Source organism: Ipomoea nil, unplaced genomic scaffold (genome assembly GCF_001879475.1).
Source record: "Ipomoea nil cultivar Tokyo-kokei standard unplaced genomic scaffold, Asagao_1.1 scaffold3069, whole genome shotgun sequence".
Lineage (NCBI taxonomy): Eukaryota > Viridiplantae > Streptophyta > Magnoliopsida > Solanales > Convolvulaceae > Ipomoea > Ipomoea nil.
This window is the reverse complement of record NW_017619497.1, coordinates 4,423,021-4,450,668: the sequence shown is the minus strand read 5'-3', so window position 1 is coordinate 4,450,668 and position 27,648 is coordinate 4,423,021. Positions and strand designations below refer to the sequence as shown.

The 27,648-nt window shown below is 35.1% G+C and overlaps 4 protein-coding genes, 1 long non-coding RNA gene and 1 other non-coding gene across 11 annotated transcripts; 3 read left to right on the top strand and 3 right to left on the bottom strand.

The window, feature by feature from the left end:
• Positions 1–136: 136 nt before the first annotated feature.
• On the bottom strand, positions 137–3,366 carry LOC109165813 (oligopeptide transporter 7-like). Its single transcript, XM_019314754.1, has 7 exons — positions 3,212–3,366; positions 2,559–3,076; positions 2,370–2,467; positions 1,608–2,177; positions 1,273–1,528; positions 1,011–1,193; positions 137–935 (listed from the first exon to the last, which is right to left on the bottom strand). Exons 1-7 carry the CDS (start codon positions 3,246–3,248, stop codon positions 324–326), a joined length of 2,274 nt encoding a protein of 757 aa, XP_019170299.1. The 5' UTR covers positions 3,249–3,366; the 3' UTR covers positions 137–323.
• Positions 3,367–13,098: 9,732 nt separating this feature from the next.
• Positions 13,099–25,861, top strand: LOC109165496. The gene is made up of 3 exons (XR_002051554.1): positions 13,099–13,109; positions 14,274–14,275; positions 25,707–25,861. It is a non-coding gene; the product is annotated as an uncharacterized LOC109165496 (long non-coding RNA).
• On the top strand, positions 14,636–16,081 carry LOC109165494 (protein yippee-like At4g27745). 4 transcript variants are annotated; one of them, XM_019314290.1, is made up of 4 exons: positions 14,636–14,745; positions 14,971–15,033; positions 15,143–15,261; positions 15,618–16,081. In XM_019314290.1, the coding sequence occupies exons 3-4, from the start codon at positions 15,169–15,171 to the stop codon at positions 15,843–15,845; spliced, it is 321 nt and encodes a 106-aa protein (XP_019169835.1). In that variant the 5' UTR covers positions 14,636–14,745; positions 14,971–15,033; positions 15,143–15,168; the 3' UTR covers positions 15,846–16,081. The 4 variants fall into 4 exon arrangements, with proteins under 4 accessions (XP_019169835.1, XP_019169834.1, XP_019169837.1 ...); XM_019314289.1 differs by having other exon boundaries at positions 15,140–15,261; XM_019314292.1 differs by lacking the exon at positions 14,971–15,033 and having other exon boundaries at positions 14,639–14,745.
• LOC109165491 (probable serine/threonine-protein kinase WNK10) lies at positions 16,671–20,197 on the bottom strand. 2 transcript variants are annotated; one of them, XM_019314284.1, is made up of 7 exons: positions 19,491–20,197; positions 19,119–19,156; positions 18,783–19,010; positions 18,433–18,653; positions 18,168–18,325; positions 17,667–18,066; positions 16,671–17,585 (listed from the first exon to the last, which is right to left on the bottom strand). In XM_019314284.1, exons 1-7 carry the CDS (start codon positions 19,596–19,598, stop codon positions 16,822–16,824), a joined length of 1,917 nt encoding a protein of 638 aa, XP_019169829.1. In that variant the 5' UTR covers positions 19,599–20,197; the 3' UTR covers positions 16,671–16,821. The 2 variants fall into 2 exon arrangements, with proteins under 2 accessions (XP_019169829.1, XP_019169830.1); XM_019314285.1 differs by lacking the exon at positions 19,119–19,156.
• On the top strand, positions 20,968–21,041 carry TRNAV-AAC. Its single transcript has one exon. It is a non-coding gene; the product is annotated as a tRNA-Val (tRNA).
• On the bottom strand, positions 21,253–24,717 carry LOC109165493 (zinc finger HIT domain-containing protein 2). 2 transcript variants are annotated; one of them, XM_019314287.1, is made up of 7 exons: positions 24,572–24,717; positions 23,713–23,898; positions 23,001–23,073; positions 22,680–22,833; positions 22,389–22,436; positions 21,441–22,304; positions 21,253–21,371 (listed from the first exon to the last, which is right to left on the bottom strand). In XM_019314287.1, coding segments are annotated over exons 2-7 (1,224 nt in total). In that variant the 5' UTR covers positions 23,796–23,898; positions 24,572–24,717; the 3' UTR covers positions 21,253–21,369. The 2 variants fall into 2 exon arrangements, with proteins under 2 accessions (XP_019169832.1, XP_019169833.1); XM_019314288.1 differs by having other exon boundaries at positions 23,713–23,851.
• Positions 25,862–27,648: the final 1,787 nt, after the last annotated feature.

Sequence of the window (27,648 nt, the reverse complement as noted above, 5' to 3'; positions counted from 1 at the left end):
ATGTATGCAAGTAGAGTAAAGGAGATTTATTCTATCAGAAGCGGCTTATTGGTCTTCTTGGTTTAAGGCGGGGTTTAACTAGTACACACTTTCAGGTAGTGGCTGCAGTTTCTCTCGTCACTCAAAAAAAGAAAGAATGCAAGTAGAGTAAAGGAAGAGATTTCACATTGAAAAGACAAAAGTGAGTCAGGAAAAAACATAAAGAAATTTTGGAAAAGCAGACAATCTTCACAGCCAATAGATCCCCTTTCAAGATAATTACACAAGTTCAAATCAGTATGTACAGAAACAAATTTTTGTGGTTCTTGAAACAGTTGATATGATCAATAAATAACCGGGCATCCCTCGACGATAATTCCTTTGGCTGAAGGGCACGAAGCATAGGGGCATCCATCAAGGTCATTTCCCCACCAGTTAAGGCTAACATTCTCCAACCCCAAACACAGATACAACAGAACTCCCATGAAGGCCAACCCAGCGTCGAGTGCACCAGACAGGACGTAGTTGTGGCGCTGCCATAAATCCGGCCTGTACCTAAAAACCACGTAACCAGACAGGAATCCCACGATAATCCATGTTGTGTAGTTGACAGCAGTGGCGGGAGGCATATTACTAGTGGCGCTAATCAAGACAGGCATGTTTATAAGCCTAATCCACTCTTGTCCTGGGAATGCCTTGGTGGCTAGCCACACAAGAACTGGTGCAATTGCCCCAGCTAGGAAAAACCAGTTCACTGCCTCATAAGTCCCTAAATCCCCAAATATTCGCCTCGGCCCAATCAAACCCCAGATAACAGATGCATCATAGAACACATGGTCAGATGGACAGGTCCATACGGTGTTCGTTGCTGTTGTCTGGCAAATCTCAGGAATCGTTTCCATCAACCACCACGCGGTGCCCAAGTACACGAAACCAGCTATCACTGTCCCCACTACCTGAACATATAAATCAGGACAATCTTATTGTAAAACGAAAACTGCCCAGCAAAGAGTAAAGAAATCGAAACTCACTTGTGCCATGAACATTGTTCTTGGTGGGATTTTCATGTAATGCCCAAGTTTGAAGTCTTGCAAGAACGCGATAGCCTGAGTCATACTGATGTAACCATAGACTTTGAAGCACATGTTAGCCACTGGGTATCCCGGATAAATGTACCCAATGATGTATTCAGTAATGATGTTCAAGCCTGGAGTCTGCCATATTCAAGAATTGATGAAACTAAAGAAGCCGATAGCCATTTAGACAAATAAGTGAATAAGTGAATAACCATACCTGATTAGTGATGGCGGTGATGATCCCGATTGGAAGGGTGAAGATAATGGCTATAACACATGCTAGTAAGACTCCCCACCAGGGCAGTTGAAGCTGCTCTTTGTAATACTCACAAGCAAAGACAGTAAGCGCGATATTAGCCACAAGAATACACCAAAACCACCACTCGGGGACTTGTCTATACTTGCTCATCAGTCTCGTGTGTATGTCCATTTTCCTATCCTTAAAGCTCGATTTGCTTTGCTCCCATATTTCCCTACAATTCATATCTAGTCCTATGAGCTATTGCAGGGAATATTAGCACGAAAACATTAATCACTAAAACGAGTACATACCTTCCATGAAACAAGACCACATGTACAAGAGTAGCAGTGAGAGCAGCAAAGCCAACGCCATAAGTGAGGGCGAAAAAAGTACTAAGGTAAAGCTTCCCTTCTTGGTCATAAGCTTCCAAATCGAGGTGAAAATTCGAGTCAATTATAGCCGAAATATTGTAGGTTTGTCCAGACGAAGTGAAGAGCTCATCTGAGAATATCGGGAACGTTTTGGCATTGAAGACATCACACCAATAGAAGATGGGAGTGAAGACATACAAAATAAGGAAAAAGCCAACAGCAATATTAGCAGTGGCAAACCAAGGACTGGCTAGAGGACTTCCAAGATACGAGGATATGGAGGACCAATCTAGGCCTATAGCTCCAATGCCAAGCCCTTGGAGACCAGAGCCAAGTTGCTGGGCAAGTACTGATCTCGGGAAGAACCAACAGATCCACGAGAGCGAAGTTAACATTTGGAACAAGTAGCCGGGGAAAACGTAGTAAGCAAAACTACAGATGAAGGCAATAACGAAGAACTGAGTGCGTGTTATCCCGCCTTTAGGCCTCTCTTCTTTCTCATGCAAAGCCCTGAGCTTATGTAATGCACACAATTTATTAACACGTATTTATATACAGTGAACAATAACACCAATTGTACAGAAAGTCAAAGACAAACAGGGAAAAAAACAAAACAAATTCTTAGATGAATCCATTAGAACTGTAAAAGGATTAATCTTGAATATCCATATAAAATCAAGAATTATGAGGGATAAGACTTGCCTGAACAATGAGACTTGTACAAGATTGGCAGGCCACCACATGGCAGCTGGCTCCACTAGATACCTTCTGAATATACCAGCCCATCCAAATCCCAGAACCTACATACCATTCAAGCCATATCATATCAAAGAACCAAAATTCCAGAAAATTAAAACTAACCCAGAAATGAAAAACAAAAAAATAACCAACCTGAGTTGTAAGAACAATGATAAGGGAAACAAAGAAGGTGATGTGCTTCCCATAGAAGACCTTAACAGCAGTGACCACATGGATGGCATAAACAGTGCCTGCACCAGAGTTTGCAAATATGGTAATGAGGACATGTTCTTTGACATTGAAAGGGCCTGGGTTTAGTGTGAATTCCCATTTGGTCCCTCTGAAGAACACCCTATCAGTGATCCTAGCAGCCATTAGCTGTCCCAGGGGAACCACTGCAATCTGAGCTGAGATTGCTGTGATGGTGAGAGGCTCAGTCCTGTACCAGAAGAACTGGTTGAGAAATGACAAAAGGACACAGGAGAGAGTGCCCAAAACCCACATTCTGAAGGTGAGAACAGGGAGAGAAGGGTCATCTGTTGTGGGAACTGTAAGAGCAACCTCTCTGATCGGGGAGTTCTCTTCTTCTGCAGCCTCTGGTAAAGATTCCACCTTTGACTTTGAGCTCGATGCAAAACCATGGCGCCCTTCATACTCCTCAACCTTTGGTACTGCAAATCAACAATACTACTTTCATTATCCATTTATATATCCATCCCCCATGAAAACAGACAGTAAAGATTTTAACTTTTGGGATTTGGGCTTTGAAAATGAAGAAGAAGAAGAAGAAGAAAGGATATGCATACAAAGAGGCGTCTTGATCTCATCCGCAGATACTTCCATTGCTTCTATTCTCTAGCTGTCTTCTCTCTCTCTCTCTCTTTCAAGTTATTCTATTAATTGCCCCCACTTCAGTCAATTCTTGGGTGAAAGATTATAGGAAATGACAGAGAATCAACCTTAACAATTATAATGTGCAGTTTTACAGATAACTTCTTGTGGGTATCAGTCATTAATATTCCCACCTAATGGATGGATCTTAAGCCTCCACAATTTTATTGAGTTGAATTTCGCTTTTTGTTTAGGAAATTATCGTATTAATATAACTGTTCATGGAATGATGCCATGTCATTATCATGCATGGTTGTCGTGTATAGTAGTGAATCTTTGAAAGAATAAATGGAATCAGAAGAAGGCGCAGTTGATATTTAATTTATTGGTAAGGTAAAATTATATGAAAAATATTATGTATACTTTTATTTTTATTCTCATTTTTTATTTTTACACATAAAATCGTGATGCAGACATTTGCATTAGGATCCACGTGAAAAAATAGTTTATCAGAACCTGCCACATTAGTAAATAAAAATTGGGTAAGATTTAAAAATACATGTAGTAGAACTCAAATTATTTAGGTTGATTGATAAGCACTTGTAGTACAACAAACAAGTTAGGTTTGGTGCTGGGCAACGTTAACGTGATAAGGTAGTTGGGGTACATATATAATTCATTTTGCGTCACGTTTCAAGAAAATGGCAAATTTAAAATAGTTTGTTAGAGATTGAATTTTAGCCTATTAGGAAAAAAATATTTTCTATATTTTCGAAATCATCATGAGCGTCCATCTATGATGCACTAAAAAGAAGAAGATTTTTTTGTGTTTCATAAAACATGTTCAAAACTTACAGGTCATCTCCGATCAAGACTTCAAAACACCATTTTGGTATAAATTTTAGCACATTTGGACTCTAAAGAATACGTCAAAATGACAAATTTTTTGTCGTTAGTGAATAGTGTTGCGTAACGTATTATTGTTCATACATGGTAAAATTTTTAAAATTTCATCTCCTTTTGCCATTGTTATTTTTTTGTATTAATTCATTTTCTATCTTCATTTTGTTTGTTTTTATTTATATATTTATATATTTACACATTGAGTTTTTTCCCATTTTGGTCCCTTGACTATTTCTCATTCTCAATTTTGCATTCCGACTTTTAATTGCACCCAATGTGGTCCTTTGACTTTAAAAAATTATCCCAATTTGGTCCTCCGTTACATTTTCCATCAACCAGCTGTTAAGTTCATGGGTATTTTGGTCCATTCATCTGTTGTGTGCCTTGGCTTCTTCTTTTTTACTTTTCTTTTTTTTTTCGTGGGCCCCATTCCTTCCGAAATTTACCGGCTCCGGAACCTCCGGCACCTCGACCTCGGCGGCACCCCTTGAACCCCAGAAATCGCCGGGGAGTCAAAGGCCTCGAGGAGATTTCCAATGATCTTCGTATAATGTCGACCCATGATATGAAATTGGCAGAAGAAATTATTGTAGCAGAAGCTCCGAATCTGAAAGGGGTTAGCTTGACAACAGAGGATGTAGCAGAGGCGACTTTGTACTCGGGCAGCGATGAGTCTAAGTATGTGAGCGGGGTGAACCTGTTGATCGATGGGGGGATATTCCACAACCAAGGTTAATCGAAGCTCTGCCATGGAGTTTCATGTCTATTTGGGTGAACCAGATTCCCAGTTTCTTGTAGCTAAACAGAACAATAAGTTTTTATCCCCGTCGCCGAAAAAGAAAGACTTGTGCGAACAACCGCGTCGCGACTCCGATTTCGTTGACCACCGCCCCCCGTCGATCGAGGCCTTGCATGGGCAATCGGAGTCCACCGTTGGAGTTAGGGATGCTAGGGATGTTGATCGCCATCGCCAATTTGCGAACTCTCAAGTCGCGATGCAGTCAACGTCAATGGAGGTTCTCCCGGCGGTCGCGGCTTTGCATGGTCACTACGAGGCTGTGGATTCCCAGCTTAGTAGCATTCGTGATAAATCTTGGAGGAAGCTAAGCAGTCGGAATTAGATGAACAACCACTTTTCTGGTGGCTCTGCCGGTGTCAAGGTAAGCAAGCCCGAAGCTCGAACTGGACCAGCCGGCTTCTCACCTGGTTGGCATGTGTAAGGAACACCATGTCCTGGTTTGGGAGGGGTTGTGGACAAAAAATAATGATTGTTAATTATAAAAGGGGAAAAAAAAGCACCAAAAAGAAAAGAGAAAGAGAAAAACCCTGCCATAAGTCACTAACCGGAATAAAATTATTATTGTAAATTAAAGCGGTCTCCGATTTTCTCCTGAAAATAGTCGAAGTATCGTCAGAGCATCGTCTAAACCCTGCCATAAGTCACTAACCGGTATTTGTGTTTTGATGAACTAAATTGACATGTTGATGTGCTAAATTATAACTGTTAATTTAAAAGCTTAAAAGTCTAATTACTTCTCGTATAAAGTTTGAATGTGTATTTGACAATTTTCCCTACAAAATTGTATTCAGGTCAAATATATAATTAAAAATCATAATATTTTTTTCCCCGGAGGAGTTCGTAGCACGCAATCAAACACGTGTGCAGAATTGCAGCCTTAGACTTGTCTTTGGAGGTGAGCGGGTCGCCCGGTAACTTCAACGGTTCGGGCAAAAGGCACGTGACGGGATGCGTTTACCACTTTACCATGCATGCAAATATGCAATGAAATATTCATTTACTTTATTTTGTTGCGTGAAGCACTGAAGCAATATATATAATATTGCACTTGCAGTCCTAATGGCTAATACGTCCTGTTAATTCAACCATTCATTAATTGCACGAAACTTCAATTAAATAAAAATTGTTATTTTCCCCACTGATTTTTCCTTTCAAATTTTCATGTTAATTAATATTATATTGTGTCTCAATTTTTTTTTCAATATTATATTGTGTCTCAGTTTTTTTTCTTCTTTGAAATAAAATAGTCTATCTCAGTTTCCTTAGAACTAAATTGAACGGTAAAATTTTTAATACATTTTCAAACCAATTTTTGGATGACATTTAATTCATTTTAAAATTTAGTTTGCACGCTACGTGCGCATAAAAGAGCCTTTCTAGCAACATATTTCTAATTCCCTTAAGAAAATGTGATGCTTTCAAAAATCCTTTACTTTTCAAATGTGGGGCAAAGGCCACCTAAAGCTTCCCCATTCCATGGATGGAATTCGATGAACCTCCCCCGGGTTGTAGAAATTAAACCATGTCTGCAATGACTAACTTGGTGTGTGTAGGCAGCGTTGTATCTTGAACTAATTGTTTTTTGTCCTTTTGTTTGGATCCCCCCTCCCATTTGTTTGGGTGCCCCCTCCAAAAAAAAAAAAAAAAAAAGCCTTAAAACTTCATAGTACGTACACTTTGAGAATTAATTTTTCATTCACTAATTATATATTTTGAGTGTACAATATATTAATTTCTTTGTCTCTTGAGCCGACCAAAATTAGAAGTAGTGGACTTCACGTATATTTGTACCACAAAATGATCACTCAAAATTTTAAATTTTTTAATATTTTCCAACGATCATCCACGTGAATGAAAATTGATTTTCAGTACTAAAAAACAATACACTTGCAACGGACGATCCATGCATAGGATATAGGTAGGTGTATGTTACCCTTTGAAACTTTTCTTGTAAAGATATATTTACTTTACTAGCTGTCTACACATACATAAACCTTCCAGGCTTCCAACCTTTGTTCTGGTCACATGGGTGTACCCGTTTTTGTCATTGAACATCATTCTTTGTTCTGCAATAGTTTATAAAGAATTAAGCCAAATTAATTCTCCTTTTAAGCAGCCTCACATCTTTCTCACATAGGTAATTCATTTTCTCGCATACTTCACATATGTCAATCGATACTTCAGAATCATTAAAGCATGCACACATACTAACCTCGTGCAGGAGTCATTATTATGAAAAAGAGAAAATTACACTTTTGGTCCTGTGACTATTGAGGTCTTGTTAATTTCAGTACTCAACTTTAAAAACTAACAATTTAATCCCGCAACTATGCAATTTTTAACACATTTGATCCACCAGACCAAATCACCGGCCAAATGTCGCTAGAAAAAATAAACCTTTTTAAATTATTTATTCATGGGGGCAAAATGGTTATTTCTTCTCCTTCCTTGCACAGGTCTCAGAACTGAATGCTCCGACACCTACAAAAATGGCGATTATGAGCGAAGAAACACACCTTCCACTATGAACTGAAGGGTAGCACAATCGCCTTCAAAATCAGCCATTTCTTCTTCTTCCCGTTTTGTTTTCTCTGAATGATAACCCAGATTAGGGTCAAATTTTGAACTGGATTCTGAAATGTCCCTGCATGGAAATTGTTTATCAACCCACAAAAAAGCGAATTCGGGGAGTCCATTTCTCTCTCCTATAGAAACGGTCTCCCCTTGTCCGTTTCTAGTCATACGAAACAACACATATGTATTCCTACGTATTTGAATTTGAATAAATACTGAGCGAATTTGAATGAATACTCGTACCAACTTTTGTTTGGTTGCCTTGCATTCGACAGAAGAGAACGCCAAACACATATATATTATTTCTTAACAAATTAAAATATTTAAAACAATTATATTCTTTCTTAACAAATTAAAGTTTTTTAAGAGGTTACTAAATGGAAATATTTTAAGATGTTAACAAAGAAACGGACTTGACAAGTATGTACTGATTTTTATTTTTATTTTTCATCACGAACCAAACAACAGAAAGAAATAAGACCTTACTATGATGCTAATTTTTCGTTGTTCAAGAAGAAGAAGAACACTCTTCTGTTGCTGGAACCACCGCCTACTACCGTCACCAACGCCTGCTATATAATTATCATTTTATTTGGATAGAAATAATTGTAAATATATTTGAGTATTGGTGGAGGATTATAATTAATTTTTTCAACAATAGCTATGGAATCTAGAGTCGTAGCCCTAAGGATGCTATTAGTGCTTTTCTTAGCATTAAATTTGCTACAATTACTTTTTTCAACAATTTCTGTACACATTTAGCACCAAGCAATTTCTGTACGTGTTGAGCTACTATTAATTTTTGTTATGTAATTATGTTGTATATTTTGTTCTATTGTATTTTATGTGTGTGCGTGTTTTATATCATTGATTTGTTGATAATAATGCTTTACACTGCATTCTATTTTTACGAGTAAATACCCAAAATAGTCCCTCGACTATAGCTAAATTCACAAATTGATCATCGACTTTCAATTTCAACCAATTAAGTCCTTAACTTTGTAATTTTGACACAATTTAGCCCGACCTCCATCTATTTGACTGTTTGTTGACCGTGATCGACAATCTCTAGAAGAACCTTCAGCTCTCGTCTGAGCACGTAGAGGCCTCCAGGATGACGTTGCACCGGTTCGGAAACACGTCGTCTTCTTTGCTCTGGTACGAACTCAACTACATTGAATCCAAAGGGAGGATGAAGAAAGGCGACCGGATTTGGTAGATTGCTTTCGGCAGTGGATTCGAATGTAACAGTGCGGTCTGGAAATGCAACCGGAACCTTAAAAAACCGACGATGGACCATGAAATTACATATATATCCTCAAAAATCACAATCAACAAACGGTCAAATAGACAGAGGACCAAATTGTGTTAAAATTACAAAGTTAAGGACTTAATTGGTTGAAATTGAAAGTCGAGGACCAATTTGTGAATTTAGCTATAGTCGAGGGACCATTTTGGGTATTTACGCTATTTTTACTTAAATATCTCATGTCATGATCAATTTAACATGTATAGTTAAAGCCAAGAAGAGTTAGGTGCTAGTTAATCCATCAATTTATATAGAAACTAATTAAGGCTTGGGTACCTAATTGCTAATAAGTGTATAAACAGTGCATGTTTTTTGTTTTTTGTTTTGTTTTTGTTTTTTTTTTTTTAAAACATGATCCGCCATTCGCATCCATAATAGCCTAACACTTCCCAACAAGGATGAATGGATGATTAGGTATTCTTATGTTCATATCACAATTCATATCTAAAAAATTCGAAACTAGTATGATTTATGGTGTGTGTACATATATATTAGTAAAAATTTAAATTTTTGTAGCGTGTTGTATGATATTTTTATTTTCTTTGGTATAAAAAAAAGTCAGAATCAAATTAATTTATATAGCTAAGGCCTAAGAGAAGTTTCGTGCTATGTAGTCATTAATTTAAATAGCAAGTAACAAAGGCAGTCGTTATATCGTGGACCGCGGTGTATAATCGATTATGCATCGCGCATCAAAACGGCGTCGTTTCTTTAAGTAAAGAAACGACGCACTGTTAGTGTTAACGGAATGACACTACAGTGTATCTAAACCGACACTGTCTCACGTATTATTTTTATATTATCAAATGAAACTGCAGTTATATGACTTATATCAAAATGATATTGTAGTTGTGGTGTAATGAAACTGCAGTATATATATACAATGAAACTGAATAACATTTCACATATTTGAGTGTATATTGTACAATGAAGCTGTAATTATATTGAAATGATCATGTAGTTGTGTTTTAATATAATGAAACTATAGTGTATATAAAATAAAATTAAATAACATTTTCACCTATTTGAGTGTATAAATATTGAATGAAACTGTAATTATATCGAAATGAAACTGTAGTTGTGTTGAAATGAAACTGCAGTGTATACAAAATGAAATTGAAGAACAAAGTTATTTTTTACGGAACGGCGCGAAACAGATTCCGTTTATTTTCATTAAATAAAACGACGTCGTTTTGATGAGCGGTACACGATATAATTTGCCTAACAAAGGCTATAACGGATCCATTACTAAGTTTATTGATGGCTATAACGAAAGATCCAATAGGTAAATGTTAAACTGGTAATGCTTGAGTCTTGTTTGGCATACCCATACCCATACCCGGCCTATAAATACATGTTTACTTGTTTTCTCTTATCTTCTTCTTCTTCTTCTTCTCCTGAAGCTATAGTGAGCTGAGGTTCGTTTCTCCTTTGGATCATTTCAAGCTTCGATCACTTCAACCTTCTACGTCAGAGCAAGCCAGCTGATCCAGGTTTCTTCACTCTTCAATCTTTATTATGTTTTCAATTTTCAAGATATATATGTTTTCATGGCCATATATATGTATATATTTTGGAAACTTTTATCTGGTATTGATTTTTCTTGGATGTAAGTAGTATATAAGTACTTATGTGGTGATGCATTCTTCATCTTTGCTTTTAAAGCTATTATATATATTATGGATGGAGTGCTTGAAGTCTGTATAGAGATATGTATGGATCCATCTGTTTTATTATTTTTTCTTTTTTCTTGTTTTCCAATTTGGGTAAGGTTAAAAATTATATAATTTGAATCCAAGGTTTAACAACCTTAAAATATTGACCACAAATTTAATTTCTTTTTTCTCACAGATTAGATATTGGAAATGAACAACTTTGGAGAAATACTTCTAATACTCCTCACTTCTCTTGCTCTGCTAAATGCCTGTAAGTATATATTTCTTTCATTTTCTATTTATTTTATTTTGTTTCATAATTGCATGAATGAAAAATGGGATGGATTTATTTCATTTGTAAATTTTTACTAGTCATTAACTCATTATACCATGTTTTGCATTTTTTTAATTTTTTTTTCTTTTTTTTTTTTTTAATAATTATAGTGTGAGGAGAAAGTTCTCATGTAGCTTCCGACACTAGTAGTATGTAATTTGTATAACTTTTTTTTGGGTACAAAGTTCGAAGTATAATTTGTCATTTCACGCTATAGTGGCATATTTTTTTTGGGATCAAAATTGCTTGTTCCCTCAATTTTAAGGGAAAACAAGTTGAGGTAATAACTTTTCAAGTGTATTAATCATCTCTAACATTAATATCTTTTCATTCTTTATAGTTTCTTATCCAAATTTATTATAACATAACCTTTTTGGTAAATAATCCTGGTAAAACTCTAATTATTGAAATGTAACAACAAGGTTAGACAAAATTTTATAAGAATGTTTTACATATATAATTATTATCATATATATATAATTAAACTTCTCTTTTCAAGAAGTAACAAACAAATCATATTAAATAAATACATATTTCTCCGTATCTTTTTATATACATATACATTAATTAATATATCTAAAAGAGTTTTTGAAAATCAAATATACAAAGGATGAAGACATATACAAAGAATGAAGAGTTACACATTTATTGTATTTACAATAGTATGTTAATAATTATTTGAAATAATTCATTAGCGTAATTAATTGATTTCACACACTAAATTTTTTGTATAAATATATAAGAAGTTGAGGGGTTTCATAATTCAATTAATCTATTATTTTACTAACTTTAATTTAGAGCTTTTACGATGGCAAAGTTTTCATCTTCTGTATACGTGGTTGCCATTATTGTTCTTTTTTCAGGTATAATTTCATACACATATGAAGTGTTTATTTTATTTTTATTCATTTATTCTATTTTTAATATCTTTTTTTTTTTTTTGAAAACACCCTACTTTTAATTCTAAATACTTAAATACCCTCACTTTGTAAAGATTTCACTAAATTCATGTGCATTTTGGGGATAAAAGTAAAATGTTAGTTCTTGCCTTGCTAGTTGAAGTCGTCACAAAGGGTCTTTTTAGTGTGACTGATCTTTCTTTTGTGATTTGCAGATTATTATACAGGAGTAGAGTTTACTAAGTGCGCAGCATATGATATTGGCCGTGAGTTTCCTTCGTCACCCTATTCTTCTTTTTTAAATGAAACATTTCAATTAGTAAAATTTGGTACTCCGTATTTTACTAGTTGAATTTTAATAAAAACAATAATTTGTGTCGAGTATTTTAATATATAATTCTTTCTCAAACCTGTTTATTAAGCTTATCGGTTGGAGCCGATTAATTTTAGACAGTTTATTTATTTTATTGTCGTCTTTTGCTGACTAGATTACAATGTATTCAGATAGCAATTACGCACTTTCTCCGTCAATAATTAAAGTTTTAAAATATGAGATATGGTGAAATAATTAAATGGATATTGAATTTTGACGATGCGCAGCTAAGTTCCTGAGTCCCGATCCGACATATCAGCATATTAACTACTGTTTGTGGAAGTCTCCAAAATCCAATAATGGTTGCGCCAAGGAAGAGGATTGTTGGAAACCCTGTCGCCATACTTATTCTATAGTAAAAGATGTTTCATGTTCAAAATATTTTATTCTCTTTGGAAAAAAATATTGTAATTGTTTTCAATGTGATGATTTCTAACGAAAATATTCATATATAGGTAGGATCAGTCCTATTCTTTTATAGGTTCGGGAAGTAAAAACAAGGATCCGAAAGTTAAAGGATTGTATGAGTTAATTGCAAATAAATAAATAATATTTTTGTATATATATAATTCTTTATTTTTTTAAAAAAAAAAACATTTTTGATTAGCCTTCGAACATTTTTTATAGTCCATTTTTGTTGGGTCCAGGGCGGGTGCCCATCTTGTCCACCCTCGGAGTCGAACCTGTATATAGGAGAGAGGACATTTCTAAAATAGTAGTATGGTCTTTTCTGAAATTGATTCTATTATTTTTAATTGCACAAAAAAAAAAAAAAAGGTTATCCAACAATTGAAATTTAAGCCATATTGGTCCTCCATTAGTATTGGCGTTAAAATGGAGGGCAAAATAGGAAATTCAGCTCGTTTACTCCATTTTAATAAGATTACGACCCTATTTTTGCAGATTGCAAATTAAAACTTTTTCGTAAAAACTATGGTGGAGTTTGGTTGTGGACTTTTGCATCCTACTATGAGTTTTGATATCATTACCATGTTTGTTCGCATACTTTTGTTATATTAGGGTTGAAGTCAAATCATTTAGTAATTACAAAACTTATTACCCTTTTACTTATACTTTTGAACATGGAATCAAAAATAAGAGAGAAAAAAATGAAAATAAAAATAAAAATAAAAATTCATTATCAATGCATTAAATATGAAATTTCAAAATATATATATATATATATATATATATATATATATATATATATATATATATATATATATATATATATATATATATATAATTTATTTTTATTATTTTGTATTTATTTATTTTGATTCTTATTTACTACCAAACAAAGTAACTCCTTCAACTTAAGCCTATTGCAATTACCAAGTATTTTTTTTATTTTTATTTTTATTACCATTCCGATTTTCAGGGGTTGGTGGCGGTTTGTTTTGGGTGATACTCGAATTTTATTTCAGATATCCAAAAATTTTGGGTAATTTTTTGACACCCGATATCTAAATCAAATTTAATTCGGATATGTTTGTTTTAGGTGAAATTATTTCGGGTTAGTTTGGATATACCCAAAATTTTATTTTTATCAATTTTGAGTTTTTTAATACTCCATACTTTTTTATTTGTGTATTTATATTTTTTAAATATACTATCAATCTAAAAACAAGACAAAATATTAATAAATAACTAAAAGATTTTTGAAAATTAATATATTTTTAACAATGAAATACATTTAAAACTAAACATATAATTTATATTTTTATATTTATAATAAAATCCTGGTTAGTTCGGGTTTCGATTTGAATATGAATAAAATTTTAACGCCCGATATCTAAATCAAAAAAAAAAAAAAAATTACAAGATATGGTCCGATGTGGATTTCAAGAATGGTTTGATCTCATTGTGGATTTAAAGAGTATAATGGTTTGCTCAAGTATATCCTAGAAACGTAAATTCTAAACATAAAACTTTCAAACTAATAATAAAAATAAAAAATAAAATGAAAACAATTTTGGCTAATGTTGCTTCCTCCACAAACCCACAATCTCCCACCCGAATTTTCATTACTCCATGAAGTTAGGATGCTCCATTGCGTGCCACACTGACAAAAATGAAATGAACAACATCTTCATGGTGAAATCTTTGCCTTGGAAAGTTTGAATATGAAGATGAACTATTTTGACCTTTGTTGTTTATGATCCACATTTTGATCACAGTTTGAGGAGAGAAGTACCTAGTTTTTATAGAAAAGTTTTGCAATTTACATAAATGGGGTCGTAACTAATTAAAATGGAGTAAATAAGCTGAATTTCCCATTTTGCCCTCCATTTTAACGCCAATACTAACTGATCGAGAACCAATATTACTTAAATTTCAATCGTCAGATGATCAGTTTGAAATGTTACCAACACATTCCCCAACTTAAAGAAAAAAAAAAAAAACAAAGAAAATGGAACGTTACCATATATGGTGAGGCATAATGTTGGAAATGCGACGTTATGTAGTTTGGTGTAAAATGTGCGTGGCAATCTCGTAAATTGATGTGATAGTATATTAGTATTCAGAGGAGATCAGAGCCATAATACTTTTATTATTGTCTTCTAATTAAGAATTAACCAAACTCCAAAACATCATTTACGTACACAAACACCAAAACCCAAACCCTACTCTCTCAGCAATCACCATGCCAAAACTACCAGGTTCGCATTAGATCACGCATACCATAATCCACTTCATTTTCATCATCGCATTGCATTTATATATTTCAATCTCAATTATCTTACTTTTCTGCAATCTTGATTCTGCTCAATCTGTGGTTATGGATTATCATACCCAATCGATCATCATTGCCTTTTCGATCCTCGATTTTGATTTTTTTTTTTTTTTAATTTTTATTTTGGATGGGATGTGGCGTTGTAATGAAGGATGGTTGAGTAGATAACCCATCATAAACTTTCCCAAGTTTCTGTTAAGAAAAAAAAAAAAGGGTAAATGTCTTTTGCCATGTTCCAATGAGCTTGGTTTTACTGGAATTTTATTTTATTCGATCTGTTTTTTATATTCTTGTGTGTTTGGAATGATCTTGAGTTTCAGCAGCTATCAATTTGTGGGGTTGATCATCAATGGCTGAGTTTGTTGGTCTGAGGTTGTACAGTTGCTGTAACTGTAAAAACCAGGTTGCTCTTCATGATGATGTCATTTCTAAAGCATTTCAGGTGAGGACTTACTTCAATTCTTTCAACTCAGTTAAACAATCACACTGTAAATTTTGCATTTTGATCTTTTTAGCGTTGTTAGAATGAGCAATTCCTTGCTTGATTGGCAAAGAGAAAAAGGGGGAATGTAGTGTTGCTAGGACCAAGATATTTACCTAATTATGTATACCAATGAAAAATGGTGTTATTGATTCTGGTTAAAATTGAAATTGATGAATGCTGTTCGGGAAATTGCTTTACGTTTGGAGTTTAATTATACTTGTGTTCTGTGATTTTGTTTGTAATTATTAGTTGATTTTGTTAATAAGATGCCATTGTTTATGGTTTTAAAGATATATTTGTATCCACGCGTATAGGGAAAAAATGGCAGAGCATTTCTATTCTCGCATGCGATGAACGTGGTTGTAGGTTCAAAAGAGGATAGGCAGCTCATGACTGGGCTCCATACCGTTGCTGATATCTATTGCTTCGACTGTCATGAGGTGCTGGGGTGGAAGTATGAACGCGCTTATGAAGAAACACAAAAATACAAGGAAGGGAAGTTCATACTTGAAAAATCAAAGATCATGAAGGAGAATTGGTAGCCTACTCTGCACTTTCAGTTCCCATTCAATGTGTGTTACGTTGGTGTTCAGTGGGTGGTGTGTGGATGTTCATACATCTTAGTATTGATAATCATTCCCTTCAACAAAAAACCTTCATTTATTGTTCCTCGCTGTGCATAAATGCTGTGGTTTCTTGTCTGGAATTATTGTATTGAAAATCATGGATGTTTGAGATCATTTGTTAGTTAATATACATACATTGAAATTCACAATTCTTCTTGTTTATCAGTTTCATTGCAATGTACTTTTAGAGCATCCTCAGTTTTTGAGGAGTTTTTGCGATGTGACTAAGAATAGAAGATTGGAAGGAAGGGAAAAAAAATCATATATATAATTGTGCATGTTAAGGCGTGTGTAATGCACGCGCCCGACTGGGCGCCTCAGTGCTGCTTCTTTGTTTTTGGTGGGGCCCACTTTAAAGACTTGTTTTCTGTGAGCCCACTTCAGAGACCAAAAACCAATGCCTTGCAGGAAGCTCTAGTTTCTTCTGCCCTTAGAAAATAAAAGAAGATCCTCCTTTTAGTAGAGGCTGTAGAGCTGTCAAAGATAATCATAATCTAACAATACAACACAAGTTGAAGGTTCATTAAAATAAAGAAGAAAAGTAAGGTGAAAGGGAACTAGCTCTTTATCATGGAGGTCGCATGATGGGTGTTGTGACATGTCTTTGTTAAATAATTGCAACTTTATGGTAATGGCACCTTTCACTCTCTAATTCAATCCTCTTAGACACAGTCAATAATTGCTGGGATGCATTTCTTCAGGGTAACATGTGAATAGATGTTTATAGCCTAAGAGCAATTAGATGTTCAAATATCCAATCAATTCTTGTCACATAATGTAGTATGTATATGAATCAGATTTGGTCCAAATACACAATGTAGTATATGAATCAAATTTGGTCTAAATAACAGAGCAGTTTCTATAGAAAAATATCCACACACAAGTAGTTGCACTAATTAGACAAATAGTAGCATGAAGGAATCTGCATAGTCAAAGGACACATCTTTTTGGTAATCCATTTCTTTTTAGCATTCTCAATTGCCTCCTCCCTCATCCTCACAAGTTCTCGACAGCATTGCTCATACTGCATATCAATGGCATCGATTTCCTGATTGAGATCAAGATAATGATCTTTATCATTATCCTTGTCTGTTATGGAGAGAGAAGAAATGCATATGTTCATATCATTGGACATGGTAGTGAATGAACCAGCTGAGGAGATCCCCGAATCCCTTGTGCACTCACTCATCATAAATTCAGAAGGGTATCCATCATAGCTAAGGCCACCATTTTTGAAACCCTTAGTTTCATCATAGACTTTGCCTAGGGGCTTCTTGTGCTTATCTAGAGAGGCTGACATTCCATGTTCTGAAGATATATTCACCTTGTCTACTTCCTCAGTATTGTTCTTCCCTCCTGATGCATGAGAAAAGATATGCTGCTCCACAGATCCTTGGCCAAAAACCCAATTTGATTCATGGTTTTTGGAAGTACTTGCAACAGCAATTGAGTTGTCATATGGACATTTGCCCGCACCTAAGCTTCCACATGAAGATTTCCAACTTGGTACGAGTTTCAAAGCTAAGCAATCAATCATGTCCGCGATTAATGCTACATCTTCGTTTGGCAATTCAAGTTGTTCAACCATCTCCCCAGCAATTGAGACAGTAGTATCATGATCAAGGAAAAACATGAAATGAATATTCCTTGCTTGACCTGTCCAAAAGACAGATGTAAAAGGTTATTGATATATTAAGTCAACTTGCCCATAACTACTTCAACAGGACCATAACATACCGCTATAGTCAGTAATACGCAGGCTAAAAGAAATGGAACTTTCATCATACTTCTCCCCTCTTAACCTAAATTCATTTTTCCCATTGCACCTAAGAAACTCAGTGACTTGAGGAATTTCAGTGACGCTGCTTTCTATACAAGGAACACTTGATAACTTTCTGGAAGTGGGATCTATCTCCATTGAAAGAGAATCAGACTTAGTCAAGTTTATGGACTTTGACATATGATTTGAGTTCTGCATAACATCAGATTGGAGTTCACTTGAATTTGTCCATGAAAGGAATGGATCTTTCAAGAGCTCTGCAGCACTTAACCGTTCAGATGCTGGGACTAAACACTTCTCTATAAATTGCTTTACTTCAGGATCCTTAATTTTATCCAAAGCTGCAGGTTTTATGCCCTGGAAGGACAATTCTCAGAATATTTAGATGAGAAATATATGGAACACTTCCATATATAATTACATCCACACGTAAATTCTTAGCAGTTAATGGGTCTTACCGAAGTAACCTTTTTAAAGATTTGTGCTTGATTTCTGCACTCGCTGTAGGGATATTCACATGTTATCAGCTCTAACAAGCACATACCGAAAGAATAAATGTCAACAAGTTCATTGTACTCTTCGTCATAGAGCTCAGGCGCCATAAACTCAGGAGTTCCTGTTTGTGATTGAATGAAAAAGAAAATAATAAGAGGTTGCAAAGATTGGTTAATAATTCATGTCAACGAATATGGACCAGCAATTCCAAGCAAGTGAAATGGTTACCAATAACACTTTGTGCAGTAGGCTGCTGCATTATTGTAGCCAATCCAAGATCTCCTATTTTAACTTCACCATGATTCCCATTGATGAATATATTATCACACTTCAGGTCCCTATGAATAATAGGTGGATTGTGACTGTGGAGATAGTGTAAACCTCTGAGAATTTGCCTAGCCCAGCTCTTGATGGCCTTTATGTCAACAACCTTATGTTTCTTACGATATCTATGCAATAGAGCATCAAAAAGAAAAATAATATCCAATTAATTTAAGATGGAAAGAAAAGCATGAAGAAATATGAGCACAAAAATAACACAGCGTGTTTGTGTGTGTAGCTATGTAGGTATAACTTACTGCCTCAAGCTTCCTGAAGTGAATAACTCTGTGATCATGTTGATCGTTTTGTTCTGATCGTCCACCCAAGAGTCCAGTGATCTTATGATGTTCTCATGCTTCAATGTTCTCAACAAGTGAGCCTCAGAATACAATCTCTCCAGATTGGCAGGAGACTGCAATGCATCGTCTATACTGACTTGGTTCCAAGCAACTTCAATTCCCTCAACTTCATCAAACCCTTTATATCTACAAATACCAATAAATGAAAGTTAATTCTATAATACACAAAAGCAATATTTTGAAAGATTGAGCAATCTATGAGCTCAGAAAAAAGAGGTGGAGCAGGAAACCTACACAATCTTAAACGCTCCTCTTCCCAAGATTTCATTATACTGGAGGAAAGAAGACAAAGAAAAAGGTGATGGCACCAGCAAACCCAACATGTTAAGGAGTAAATAACTAAGAACATATAGTCCAAACACCAACAAAAAAAGAATCAAGAAAACTAAAATAATCAATCATTCAGTCAATAAGCATATACATATATATGCTCACATTAAGCAGCAATATGATAAAAATTGCTACCACCATGCACAGATAAGACAGTTTACCATCAAAAGCATATCAAGATCACTATAATTCATAATTATTTAGAAGACTAATTAAAGTTTCATCTTTGAGGAATCCAAAGTAAGGCCATGATGGAGACGAAGAAGGAGAAAGTACCCGGCTGTATCGATTATTAGACGAAACTTCAACAACATCGGCCTCGGCAGCATCGAACTTTCCTTTGGTTTTCAAAGGAAAAACAAACCCCGACGCCCCCAAATCCATATCGACTAAAAACGAAAAAATTCACCCCCCAAAGAATCAAACAAAAGAAGAAAAAGGAGAAGAGGAAAAGAGCGTATTAGAGAAACGGATATTCAGAAAACGCTTCGCAGGCCACAGAATATGAATCTACAATTCTCCCGAATCGGAATTCGCGTACAAACATGTTGACTCTCTGCGAATGGAAGCTGAAAATCCCAATCCCCTTTCTCGCCATCTTCTATTCTATCTTACAACTGCTGACGAACCAACGAACACCGATAGGTTTTCGATTTCTTCACATCATATTGTAGTGATCGAAATCAGGGGCTCAAAATTAGAGCGCCGAATTGAAACCCTAGAAACTAAAGAAGAATACAATACAATACCCTAGCCGAAAACCAAACCGCAATTGATCGAAGAAAATGTCGAGAATCGGAGGAGACAGAGGAAGAAGACGACTTTTTATTCCCCAAAAAAAAAAAGGAATATTAATAGAGAAAAAATAAAAAAGCTCGGAATTGGAGTTTGATTCCAAGTTGTATTCAGATTTCACTGTCAGGTTAGAAAATACGAAATGGAGGCCAGATTTGAGATTTGAGAATTCTCTTCACACTAAAATTAGAAAATGATTAAACAACCATTTAATAAATGTGTAAATTATCACGATGCAATATTTATATAATTTTATTCCTTTTCTACACCAACCACTTTCTAATTTCTATAAACCTTCTTCAACAATATTTGATTTTTCTCAGCCCCGGAAGGTGTAAGGAATATCCTTGAATGAGGTACTAGAAATGTGGTTACAAAGAGAATTTATTAACTCTTAGGACTTTTCGATTTTTCTTGTGCACTAAAAAAATATTAAGGATGAAATTTTAATCAAATTGATAATTTATTGACTTAGTAACTACAAAATTTGTTTACTAACTTGTGATTCTTTGCTGATTAGAGGTACAAAGAGTAATTTATCATGTGCACATTATTGTGATTCGCGAGTTTCTTTTGTTACTGAAAAATTTTCACCAAAATATATGACAATATAAACATATTTATTTTTTTTAACGATGGGTGATGAATCGACCAATTCATGGTGATAAATTAATTAAAAAAAATTGATCCATGTAGCTTTATTCTTATAATTTGTCAATTTGACCCTTTATAATTTATATATTATTAGAGTTTAACGCCAGTTTTGACGGAATTACTTGTGAACTTCTATACCTTTCTCATGATTACACCCAAGTTGCAGAGGCTGAAAAAGTCCTCTAAAGCATATATTCCTTTTTTAAAGATTTATTTCCATTTGACAACTGGAAAGCAGAATTGCCACTACTCTCTTAAAGAGTAAAATATATATTTATAAAAATAAGGATTTCTGACCACTAAAGGTGTCGTGGTGTAGTTGGTTATCACGTCAGTCTAACACACTGAAGGTCTCCGGTTCAAACCTGGGCGACGCCAAGATGTTGAAGTTCTTTTCTCATCTGTAAATAGCAGGTCCATAATATCATTTTATGAATTGGATCTTTAGTATTTTGTTAGATTTAATGATAATTTTTTTATTAACTCATTTAAAAATCATATTCACATTTATATTTAGAACCTGAACCTATCACCCTGTTTATATCATTATTGTGTCAACTCATCAGTTAGAACTATTATTTTCCCACTCTTTGTCAACACAAATTCATTAATAATAATATAATTCAATTCCAATAGTACAAAACTTAATGCAAAAAATTTAAGCTAAGGAAGGACATAAATTCATATCACATATTGAACATTCGCCTCGTTGGATTTCCTTTTTCTACTCCCAAATATTGTCTACTGAACTATTGAGTTAAGCCCGTGCGGGCTCTCATTGGATTTCCTTGATAAAGGGCTTCCCAACGCGTTCTGCTATCTCCTTCTTTGGGAGACTTGTCTCAGTTCCCGCGTATTCCATGGTATGACTCTGCTCCACCTTGACAATGGCAGCTAAGGAAGACCATGCGTCGCCAGTCTGCTCGTGAACCCAGCACATAATGAAGTAAACCTTCCTCTCAGCAGACCTAAGCCTTTTCTTCATCTCTGATCTTTCAGACTTGTGTTGTTTGGCAGACTTTAGTTCTTTCTCTGCCGACTGAATCAGCCTCTGTAGATCAGAGAGCAAGCAAACTAAGGCTGCACCACCGAGATAGAGAAGTTCTATCACATCTTCGATGAGTCTGAATCCGAGTTGTAGGCCGCCCATGTGTCTAAGAGCGGGAGAGCATGTTTGCTCCAAACAATGTGACAGAGCCTCCAGTACAGTCTCCGGTTTTGCACCTTCACCCATAACTGAAGAAACGCTCAGCAAAACTGTGGCGGATCCTGTTGGGTCGGATTGCCAGTCCCCGTTGTATATGCGAAGGGTGAAGCAGTAACTGTATACAATGTCAACCAGGTGAACTGCCAATAATGGGGATGGTGTGGCGACACTCAGCTTACTAACCGAGGGTAATGGTGATTCGGGGCCAGGTGGAATGTCATGCAAAGGTTCACTTTCAATATCATCGGATTCTTCTTTAGAAATCGGCTGGACAAGTTGAGTTCCATCCTGGCCAAGAGAGATGTATTTGGCTGACTGCTTCGTCCACCATGGCTCCCATGGCTTAATCAATTTGCTCAGCTCACCTGAGGCTATGGCTTTTTGGTAACGTTTCTGCTCTTCAGGAGTTAAATCATCAAGACTTATCTCATTTCCTGTGAATAGAAAAGACTAAGTGCCCCTATTAGATTGAATCAGAACAAATTCATTGGCACAGGTGTCAAATGTAAGTGGCATACCAGATAGGATCTTTTGAATAGTTGATTCTGACCATGAGAAATCTGGTTCTGAGACAATTGAAAGAAAAAAAAAAAAGAAAAAAGACCTTTTATATCTGGAAAAATTGAGTTTAAATTCTTTTTACTCACTCCTATAATCTAAAAAGTAATACAAAAAATCAACTTCACATAGATTAATTCCCTGGGAAAAAGGAATGCCAGATCCAGTGCACAAAAACCAAAACCTATTATAATTCTGCATCAGTTATCAATAACATAGAGAATGTACTTTATATTGTTCACAACACTAACCATCTTCGTCCAAAGATTCCATCTCATCTTCTGAATGCAGTCGTTTCAGTATTCCCAACATTTTCTGTTTACTTTGCTCATCTGGTTGTGATTGGTGCAGTTCCTCCATAACATTCTCCCTCATAAAAGACTCAGTGCAGCGAAGGCTATGTGACTGGGAGAGTCAGACGGTCAAAATCAATAACAAGAAAATGTACTAGATAAGCATTTGAACATATTGCTACTAAAGAACTAAAGTATGGACATATGCTAATATATCCAAAGATACATATCAAAGACCATATACAATGTCTTAAAAGAAGCATGGGTTTTTTCCATCACCTTATAACATGGAAGAGAGCAATAGCGTGTATTGCATCGAGGGCAAGTGTACAGTGAAAATTGCTTTTGACATCTGCACGAGAAGTAGATGTGAGTTACCCATTTTATGACCTATTGGGGGTAAAAAAAATTTATTTATCTACTTGAATGTGAAGAAAACACCAAAATTGGGGGCAAACCTAGCCAAGTTGGTCAGGCTATTGGCTTGGTAACCACAAGGTTACAAGTTTGACTCCCAGTGGGAGCGGCTTAATGGTCTTCTCGGTTTGACGCAACCTACGCTGGTTTACCTCCACACAGTAGTAACTGCGAGTTTCTCTTGTCACTCGACAAATAAAAAGAAAGCACCAAAACTCAGAGCTCACTCTATCTAACACCCCCATAACAACGATCCACTATAATTTAGTATAGCAGCCATTGGCAGCAAAGCTTTATCAATATAAGTTTTCAGACTCCAACTGAACGCAACTAATCCTTAATCTGAATTCAGATTGGGATACCTTATAAATCCTATTTCTCTATTCAGCACTCTTCTGTCTTCTTTAGTAAGCATATACCTGCCCCTCTATTGGCTATCCCCTACACCCATGTCTATAACTTATACATTATTAATTTTTCATTGAAATTGAATAGACATTTCCACTTTCGCTGAATATATGGGAGAGAGATTAAACAGTTCAACAGAAATATAGTGTAAAGATGGCATACGTACACGCGGCATATTATGCGCGAAGATGAGTTGAGCTGCGAGGAAGTTGACGGCGTCTCGCCGGAGGTGACAATGGTATCCGGCATCGGAGAAACTCAATAGTCGAGTCCGAATTGAGGACAAGAAATGAAATTCTTCGAAGCTGCAGAGCTCTGTGAGTAGTCCTAAATAGGCTTTGAGATTTAAGGCCTACATGTTAAGCCTTTTTAAAAAAAATTAAAAATATACCTAATACAAAACTAATACATAACTGCATAAGTATATGAACACAAATCCATGAATCACATTACAAAATTACAATCAATCAACAACCACAAAGGCACAAAAACAAGGTAACATCTAACTATCTAACATTGAATATTATAACAATATAAGAACAAACACTTAAAAAATAGTAAGAACCAACACTTATGAATATTATAGCAAATTAGCATTCATAAGCAAGGTAAGATACTAGTCCCAATTAGGGATAGATGAAGCAGATTAATAGTACTGATTATGATACGACCCAATTGTAGAGTGTAATGATTTTTCTTAACATTGCAAAAAACTTCAATAATATGTTACCAATGATTCCAATCTACCAAACTGTTATTATTAAACTTTATTTTTAGACAAGTTTATCAGAAGTCATCTTATGCATAAAAACTACAAATGTATGAACTAATCTCAGGAGTGGTGTTAGATAAAGCCAGATTCTGTGAGAAAAAGGCTATTAATCAATCTTATGCATGTTGAGGGAATTGCAGAAAATGCAGTCCGGAGCAGCAGCAGCCGCCGCCGTAGCCCGTAGCAGCAGCAGCTATCCGGGTCGCAAACTGTTACAAGCGTAACTATACCACTGCTAGACTAGAAGACATACCTATCGTCGGTCGCCGCCTCGACGGAAGTTTTATTCGCTGCCGCACGTCGCCGGTCGAAGTGTGGAAGGAGTCGTCGGCTCGTCGCAAATCGCAGAGGCCATTCCTACTGGAAACCCCGGGAATGTTTCTTTTCTTTGTTGGAGGGCGCTAACTGGGCTGTCATCTTTTGGGCCCTACAATGATAAACTGAGCCCAGTTTCTTGGCAAATTATTGCATGGACCATGGTCCACACAATTGTATGGATCATGAATATCAGATACATTTTTAATATATTAAAAGTATATTATTTTTGTACTGAAGGTACATTATTTTTATATTGAAGGTGCATTAGTATATTAAAAATGTACTTTCAAAAATGTACCTTACATACATAAATAATGTACCCTTAGTATATTAAAAATGTACTTTTTATTTATGGTCCACACAATTGTGTGGACTATGGTGTTATGCAATAATGATTGCAGTTTCTTAGGCTTAGGCAAATTATCGTGTAGACCACATTTCAAAATGACGTCGTTGAATTTTATGAGTTAGAATATATAATGTAAATTATGAGTTAGAATACTGTACTTTATGTGTTAGAATAATGTATTTTATGTTTTAAAATCATGTATATTATGTGTTAGAATAGTGAAATTTCTGAGATAAAATAATTGACTTTATGAGTTAGAATAATGTACATTATACATTAAAATAATATACATTATAAATTATAAAAATGTATGTTGCAGTAGGTTGCGTGATTAAAAAATTGCGCAAAACGACGTTATTCGACCGTGGTTTACGCAATAACTATTGCTTAGGGTTATAAGCTTATTGATCATTTTGAACTGACTTTATAAAGTTAACAATTTCATGCCAAATTTAATTTTTTTTTTTTATACATGAGGAATGATAAATTATCTTAAACTCCGGAGCTCTTACCCAAGAGGTGCTAGATGAGGTAGTAACGAGTCGCTTGTTAGTCCCCATAATCCATTCCTACTTGTACATTTTGCGCATAAGGGACTTCCACCTCCTCTAATCAATGTTGCAGAATGCGCAAGACGTAAGGCGCTAGTCAGGCGTCTAGCGCCTAAGCATCCGAGTAATCTAAGATTATCATTTTCACTTTTCCCACTCAGGGTTAGGAGTTATTAGACTATTATAATCTCTCAAACTATTCAATTGCATATGTTAGATTATTAGCTAAGTACATGACTTGAGAAATATAGAAAAGAAGTAGTCAAGCAGGCAAAAAATTCACTCGGCCAAGTTGGGCACCGACTCGATCAAGTTAAACACTCGACTCAACTGAGTTAGGCGCCCAACTCGGCACCTAGGGCGCCTAGTCAGCCGACTAAAAGTCACATAAGACTGAAATATCCTCGGCCTAGGGACACCGAACGCCTAATCAGGACCTAGGCAGCCGCCTTAATTGATTTTTACAACATTACCTATAATCAGTCAAGGTCTTCTTGGCCTCCTAAGTTCCTAGTGAAATTTGAACCTCACGCTACACATAATGGTTCTTCAACTTTAATACAATTTTAACAAATGTTGCAATCAAATTTAGAAGGGATTGACATATCTTATCTTACATATGAATAAAAATAAATTTGATCGTATTGGGCAATCGTTATGCGTTGGACCCGTGTCCAGCATGCTTGCTGGACACGGGTAACAGTGCCGTTAGGCACTGTTATCTTTTTTTTTTTTTTTTTTTTTTTTTTTTTTTTAAATTCCAGACCGCTTCATAGGAGTATATGTTCATAATTTTATTACTATATTATTAATAACTGTACATTCATAACTTCATAACTGTACATTCATAACTCCATAACTGTACATTCATAACTCTATAATTGTACATTCATAATTTTCGAAGCTCTATGTTCACAATTTTAGAGCTCTATGTTCATAATTTTATCACTATATGTTCATAATTGTAAGTTCATAATGTTAGAGCTCTTTGTTCATAATTCGATCAATAACTGTACATTCATAATTCCATAACTGTAGATTCATAATCTCATAACTGTAGATTCATAACTCCATAACTGTAGATTCATAACTCCATAACTGTACATTCATAATCTTCGAAGCTCTATATTCACAATTTTAAAGCTCCATGATCATAATTTTATCACTATATATGTTCATAATTGTAAGTTCATAATGTTAGAGCTCTGTGTTCATAATTTCATAATTGCATAACTGTACATTCATAACGGCATAACTGTACATTCATAACGACATAACTGTACATTCATAATCCAAAAAAAAAAAAATAACGCCGTTAACGGCAAAACGCGCGCGATTTTTTTTTTTTTTTTTTTTTTTTTAACTAAATGACGCGTTTTTTTTTTTTTAAAACGACGTCGTTTTGGGCCCGTGTCCACAATTCACTGTGGACACGGGTCCAGGGCATAATTTGCCCGTGTTGGGGTTATGGTACACAAATGATATGATATACTCCGTATATCTTAATAACCCAACATTCGAATTAGCTGGAACCCAAACAAATAAATTAGCCCAAGGCATTATAGAATCCATTTGGAGGATTAAATCAAGTTAACTTCTTTTGGGATCGTCTTAAGTTATAAAAGGACAATAAAACAAAGAAATGGGAGACACAATACACCTTGCCCACGATTTCTATCTAGCAATAATAAAATGGACAAACCTGTACTAGGCTCTCGTTCTCCCCCCTTATCCATTCATCTTCTACATGAATATAAAATGTATAATCTCATAGTGGAATCCCATTTAACTCGACACTATCTAAAAAATTTTTACAATTTTTTCCTTGCTTTTTACGTAAAAATATCATGTTCTATTATATAAGCTTAATTTTGTGATGTATAAGTTAAATCTTCTTATTTAGACCAAGGCTTTCATTTATCATATACTATAATAAAATAAAATAACTTTAAAAGACAATATTACTTTAATCAAGTGACATTATTAGGTCCTTCACTTTAATGTATTAATTAAATCGATTTTGACTTTAAAAGAAATAAAACTTGACTCCCACATCAAAACATATACTGTATCAATTTTCATAAACCATATTTTTAATGATAACTAGATTTT